The sequence below is a fragment of the Apodemus sylvaticus genome, chromosome 4, assembly GCF_947179515.1.
Source record: "Apodemus sylvaticus chromosome 4, mApoSyl1.1, whole genome shotgun sequence".
In the NCBI taxonomy this organism is placed as follows: domain Eukaryota; kingdom Metazoa; phylum Chordata; class Mammalia; order Rodentia; family Muridae; genus Apodemus; species Apodemus sylvaticus.
The window spans coordinates 16,668,524-16,674,903 of NC_067475.1; the positions used below are offsets into that span (position 1 = coordinate 16,668,524).

The 6,380-nt window shown below is 51.7% G+C and overlaps 1 protein-coding gene across 3 annotated transcripts in view; it reads left to right on the forward strand.

Moving 5' to 3' along the window:
• Positions 1-636: 636 nt before the first annotated feature.
• Positions 637-6,380, forward strand: part of Lmo4 (LIM domain only 4) — a 19,794-nt gene continuing 14,050 nt past the window's right edge. The window contains exons 1-2 of one of the 3 annotated variants that reach the window (XM_052179043.1): positions 637-724; positions 4,006-4,244. In XM_052179043.1, coding sequence (XP_052035003.1) covers positions 4,009-4,244 — 236 coding nt within the window. In that variant the 5' untranslated portion in view covers positions 637-724; positions 4,006-4,008. Of the gene's footprint in view, positions 725-884; positions 1,234-3,712; positions 3,809-4,005; positions 4,245-6,380 lie in introns of those variants that run through there. The other 2 variants (XM_052179041.1, XM_052179042.1) reach the window with 2 other exon arrangements.

Genomic DNA, 6,380 nt, shown 5'->3' on the forward strand with positions numbered 1-6,380 from the left:
ATGGGGTTAAGCAGGCAGTACTTAGGTAGGAACTACTTCCCACTTTGCTTTAGGTTTTCAAATCTGCAACCCGAAGAATTAAACAAAACGCCCGCTTTTGCACCTCCCTCCGGCAGAATGAATCCTCTACCCTAACAGGAAGAGACCCATTTCTGGGAAAGTAAGTTTCCCAAGGGTCTGTTCTCGGAGCGAGCAAAGGCGATCCCCGAGGCCCTGCGGGGGCGGGCTCCACGCGTTCCCGCGCGCTGGGCAGGCAGGTGTGGTCCCGAGCCTGGGCACGCGCTCGCTGGCCGCGTCCCCCGCGCCACCCGGGTCTCTTCTCGTCCCCCGACCCCGGCCCCCCGCCTTCCCGGGCCCGGCCCGCTCAGTCGCCCGCCTCGCTCCCCGCCCCCCGAGTCTCGTTTCAGTCACCCTTTGTCCTTCCCCGGATTGGCAGGTTTTATTATTCCGCCTGAACAATCCGGCCGCCCAGTGGCTGAGGGTCGCTGACGTCGGCGGCAGAGCCGGGGAGTAGTTGGGATTCTGCTCTGTCAGTAACACATGTGTAAGCGCCGCCGAAGGAGCGAGCGAGCCGGCTAGAGGCCCGCGCCGCCGCCTCCGAGCCGGGCAGCAGCAGCGGGGCAGCCGATCGGTCCAGTGCTCTCTGCCGGCCCGCAGCTCCCCACTCCGTGCGCCCTCGTGCCGGCCGCGGGACTGAGCCTGCACCGCCGCTCCCGGGCCGCAGGTCGCGGGAGGGGGGGAGCTCGGCCGAGCCGCCGGCGGCCCCGAGCGGGCGGGCGGGCGGGAGGAAGGCGGCGGCAGCGGAGGAGGAGGAGCGCGGGCGCGGCGGGGGCGGGGGCGCGTACAAAGTGAAGCCACATTGCCAAACTTGCAGCCGCGATTGCAGCAGTGGCTGCCGCTGCGCCGCGCGGGCCGGGCCGAGGGCGCCTGCAGCTGCTCGCGCGCAGCCGGGGGCTGAGGACCGGGACCCTCGGGCCGAGACTTGACACTTCTGCGCCGGGCCGCCTGCCACTTAGCGTGGGGCTCCCTCTACCCGCCCCAGAGCCACGCGATTAAAAAAAAAAAAAAAAGCAGCCCTTAGCCCCCTCCTCCCCTTTCCTGCTTCTGCGAGAACTCCCTCCCTCCCTCCAGCTCCGCCAGCCCCGGCGCCCCTGCCCTGGAAGCCGAGCGGCTCCGCTCGCATTTCGCCGCCGCCTCCGCCTCTCGCAGTGTTGCAATATAGGGGAGAAGCAGGTAAGGGGGTGGCTGGGGGCGCCGCGGGCCCGGAGAGAACGAGGGAGGAAGGGGTGGGGGGAGCTGATCGGGGCCGGGGCTATTTTCTTTGGCTTCCTTCCCTTGACCGTCCCAAATTGCAAGTAAACAATACGTCGCCTTAGATAATGCGTGAGTCCGAAACTACCCGAGGCCGGCCTGCGAGCTAGCACGGAGGGCAGCCCCGGGCCGCCAGCTTTGTAGCGGTTCCTTCCTTACAAAAGGGTTCTTGGAGACGGGGCTGGTGGGGACCCTGGAGCGGGCTGGGGGCAGTTCCAGTTCCTAAAGGAAAGGCAGGGGCTGCTTAGATGAGAAGTGGTGTGTGCGTGGGTGGGGGCGATAGTCGTGACCCCCCCCTCCACTATTTGAAACAGGGACCGAAAAGCTCTAAGAGACCAGGATCCGGCATTGCTGATTCTTTTTAAAAGAATTCCTCTTGGCTTATAAGTCTTTTGTTCCAATCCAGGAGAAATCCGGTGAATCACCTAATTAAAATCAAGACATGAATTAAGCATCCATTTTTGTACTACAAATGGCCAGCGCTACGTTTGTCCCTCCCTTGGTCTCCATTAAAAAACACCAGAGACGTTGTTAAAGGGGGGCAGATTTTGCCTCTAGCTGCCAGCTCTGCTTTCTATTTCACTGACTATCCCAGGACCTAAATTGCTTGGCTATGTAATTACTAGAGTATAAGCCTATTTAACTTAAAAGCTTTCTTTTTTTTTTTTTCCAACTCTAAATGAAACTTGATGAGGGCCCGTCCTTAGTTATCAGGGGAGTCAGTTTCTGGTCAGTCCTCTTGATTCATCTCTTTTAGATTTAATCAGCATTAAGGTATTGCTTGTCCTTAAGAGCTTTAGCTAATGGGGTTACTGGATGCTTTTCTCAGTGTAATGTTTCCTTTTCAAAAAAAATATACATATATATTTACCTCTCACTAAAGATGGGGGCGGGGAGCAGCTTGGAATCTCCTCCCTCCCCCTCCCATTTAAAAAAGGAATTCGGAGCGATTAAAACGTTGGGGTGGGGTGGGGGGGCAGTTTAAAGACCTGGGGCAGGAAATGCAGATTCATTTGGGTCAGGGCTGAAATTGTAACAAAAAGCAATTCCTCGAGTAAATGCATCAGATAAATCAATTTACATAAAGGTATGATGCATTCGGATAAATGCAATGCTAATGGGTTTTAGAGCGGCCCTGGTTCCAGACTCTCAGGGTTTTGTTACAGCTTAATTGGTGCAGTTCTTATTCTGGTTTATTGTGCGGTCACTGGACACACGTTCCGGGACTCTTTCGGAGGAAATGTGTTTAAAATCGGCCTATTTAAGGAACCGGAGTCCTTCTTTCGTTCTCTCTCCCCGGTTCTTTGCAGCAGTGAAGTTGGGCTAGGGACAGACAAAGTTCGCCCTCTCCCTTCTGAGGTAGCAGCTGAATGTCTTGAGCAGATAGCTGGGAGCCTGGGGGGGGGGGAGCCCACACTCTCGCCTTACAGAGGACAAAGACAAAACAAGCTGCTTAATTGGCAGTAAATAACTTGATCTTTTTATAGAATAAGTGACTGGAGAAACACTAGGACTTTATTGGACTCCGGATTGGAGGCAACAAATTAATCGGTTTAAGCTAAGCTTTATAAATTGATTCCTATATTAGACCCCAGTAGAGAGAGAGAGAGAGAGAGAGAGAGAGAGAGAGAGAGAGAGAGAGAGAGAGAGTTTAAAAGCAGTTTTTCGTGACATCAAGACTGGCTTGAATTTAACTTGTGTGTGCTTCTATAGTGCCTTCTCGTATATTATCTATACCCCCCCCCCCCCCCCGTGGAACAAAGCTCTCGCATTTAAATTGCTGATCAAGGGCAGATTAGCGAGACCAAAGTGGAGAGTGTTTGTATAGGAAGTTAACAGGCATCCTAAAGTTCAATGATCTATTATCCTTGCCTGTGTCCTGAAAACACTCATTGATCTTCAAAATGAAATGAGATTTGGAACAATAATGGGAGATGGCGGTCACCACAATGGCATGTGAAAGGTTCTGTTTAAAATACGAAAAACCAGTTTCGCAACTTTACACCCAGCACCCCCCCCCCCACTCGCCACCTTGCCTCCCCTCCCACCACCTCCATCTCCCCCTCGGCCTTTCCCTTCCTCCTCTCCCCCTCTCCTCCCCCAGCCCTGGCCTTGCCGAAACCCCAAACTATTTGCAACTTGTGAATTGCAGCCTCACTTCCCTAGGCAGAGCTCGGGAGGGAACGTGGCTGCGGCGGGGCGGCCACCTCCAGCGGTCCGCGGCTGGCTCGCGGGGCTCGGCGGGGGCTGGGGAGGGGCCGGGCGCGGCGGTGGGTGGGTTTGACCCTCATTTGCTGGAGGCGGGCGGCAGCGGGAGGAGCGGGCGGAGGCGGGCTCTGGGAGGAGGGGGAGGAGGAGGAGGAGGCGCCGCGAGGGGTGGAGCGCGCCACCGAGCCTAGCTCTCGGAGTTTTGACAGTCCCCGAGCTGAAATTGTCAGCGGCGAGCGCTTTGGAAAGTTGAGAGCAGCTCGTGGCCCCAGAACAAAGCTTGAGAAAAGTAAACAGGCGGCTGCTGCCGGCGAGCCTCCCTCCTTCCCTTCTCTCCGATCGGCCTCCTTCCCGCCCTGGCCCTGCTGCTGCTTCTCCTGCAGCTACTCCGGGGAGGGAGGAGGGGAGCGCGCTGGCTTCAGGCGCCCTGCCTGAGCCTGACTTCTAACTTTTGCATCGCCCGTTTTGTCTTTTCTCTCTCCCCAGACCATGGTGAATCCGGGCAGCAGCTCGCAGCCGCCCCCGGTAACGGCCGGCTCCCTCTCCTGGAAGCGCTGCGCAGGCTGCGGAGGCAAGATTGCGGACCGCTTTCTGCTCTATGCCATGGACAGCTACTGGCACAGCCGCTGCCTCAAGTGCTCCTGCTGCCAGGCGCAGCTGGGCGACATCGGCACGTCCTGTTACACCAAGAGCGGCATGATCCTCTGCAGAAATGACTACATTAGGTAAGTCGGCTGCCTTTCAGCCAGATGGGCTAGCCCAGCAGGAGCAAAGCCAGGGGTTACCAGGGGTTTAAGGAAGGAGCAGACATCTGTGGGAATACATGACAGACTTCACTTAAAAAAAAAAAAAAAAACAAAACGAGAACTCTCTAGTTGGCAGCATTTAAGGGGCTCAAGAAAGCGTGTGTTATTTTACAGTATTTGATGCCAAACTCAGGATAAAAACTCTGGTCTGGTGGTTAGGTATACAAGGTTGAGCACCCTTTGGATTAAATTCAGCTTGGTGTTCAGGTTAAGAGTAAGGGTATCCAAAATGTTCAGGCGCTTTCTCCGAGCTAGGCGGGGACTCAAATAGATGCTCAGAGACAAAAGGTTTACTTAAAAATAAAAGTGCAGTTAGTGAGAAATTATTCATCTCTAGTGATGGCTAATTATGATATTTACGTAAGCACTTTTCAACTTTTTTGGGCAGAATGCTATGACTCATTCTTAGTGCTCCTTGTGAGAAACACTGATTACCGTCAGTTTAAAGACTTGTAATTCTTTTTATAGTAAATAATAATAATATTAATAAAATAAAAATGAGACCTAGTGGTAGTGTTTTTCTTCATAGGCTCGCTGGTAAGGTTTGGCATGCTCTCTGTTGGTGTGTGGCTTTTGGTGGAGAATTTGTGTGTGCGTGTTTTTCCCCCTTTGAAGAATATTGAGGTTTGAGTTGTTGTTGTTGTTGCCATTTGTAGCACTGGCCTTGATCCCCAAAAGAGAGGATAGGATTATGCTAATCTAGCATTTTAAAGCAATGTATAGGAACAGTCGTATGTCCTTGTAAGCAGTCTTTCCCAACAGCCTTCAGGGCAGCTAATGGAAAGAATTCAGGAGGTCAGGTGCCTATAGGATCTTTTCAGGTGAACTCAAGCTACTTAAACTCATTAATTTGAAAGGAGGCATTTGAAGGATTACACATTTAATTTGAGTAAATGGTTTGATAGACTGACGCACATGAATGCTTCTAGGGTGTTCTGTTTCAACATCCAGTAATTAAAAAAAAAAAAAAAAAAAACCACACACACACCAATACCACTAGAGAAAAAAAAATAACACTATGCTTTATAGAATTTCCTTCTATTTAAGTTTCTGTCCCGAACCTTTGTCTGTAAGATGATTAGTAGAAAATTCAGTTCTGTCTTCATAGAACTGGTAAATCAGTGGATGGGATATTTTATTCAACGTTTAACCCTGATGTGGTTTTACGTTATCTATGGCTGGTGCTGCCCAAGATCCCGGTGCAGTTTGGTGCTGAGTATGGGTGGGTATGCCTCCAGTGGTATCACAGTAAAATGAGGTTTGGTTATTCTGATAAGACAACCGATACCCTCTCTGCGGGCATCTTCAGTCAAGTGAAAGAAACACGGGAGAGGACTTTTATTTTTTAAATTAATATGGCTGCATTAATTTCACTAAGTGTTCTTTTAGAAGTAAGTGTTGGGGAATCAGCAGGGGCTTGGGTGTAATGCTTTCTGGTTCTCTTTCTGGGTAGTGCCATGAGCTTTGACGGTATTGTAATTGAGTGGAGACAAAAAAGTGTGCTAAGAAAGGATGGTGGTTTGAAGTGGAAAAATTGACCCTGCAGTTAAGATTTGGTGAATGGTGCAGTTGCATCTCTTCAAGTGTCTTCAAAGGGGAAAAAAGCCCATCTTCACTTCTGATTACCACTAATTAACAGGAGATGGGTCCACTTGGATTCCCATGGGACAGGTTTAGGCAAGTGGTTTCCTGAGAATGAAGTCCATTTCTTTCCCTATTCCTGGGGGCCAAATAATAAACGTTCTTTTGGTGTTTTCTTGGGTCAAGTAGAGGATGCACACACAGCTCTAACCCTTAGATAATCTTGGGGTCTTGCTTCTTTTCGCCCGTGAACTTGTGGACGTGGACGGGAATTAGCCTTGCTCTAGAACTAGATGCTACTCTGAGAAACTTTTGTCTGCCCGGGAGAGACAAATTCTAGTTCAGTGCCAAATGAATCACGGAGAGCCTCACACTGAGATCTGGGCCAGCCAAGCCCAGCTTCCTGCCCAGCGCCACAGATACCTGAAGTCATGTTGCTCTCTCTTGACACTTCAGGAAGCCAAGTGTGGGAAA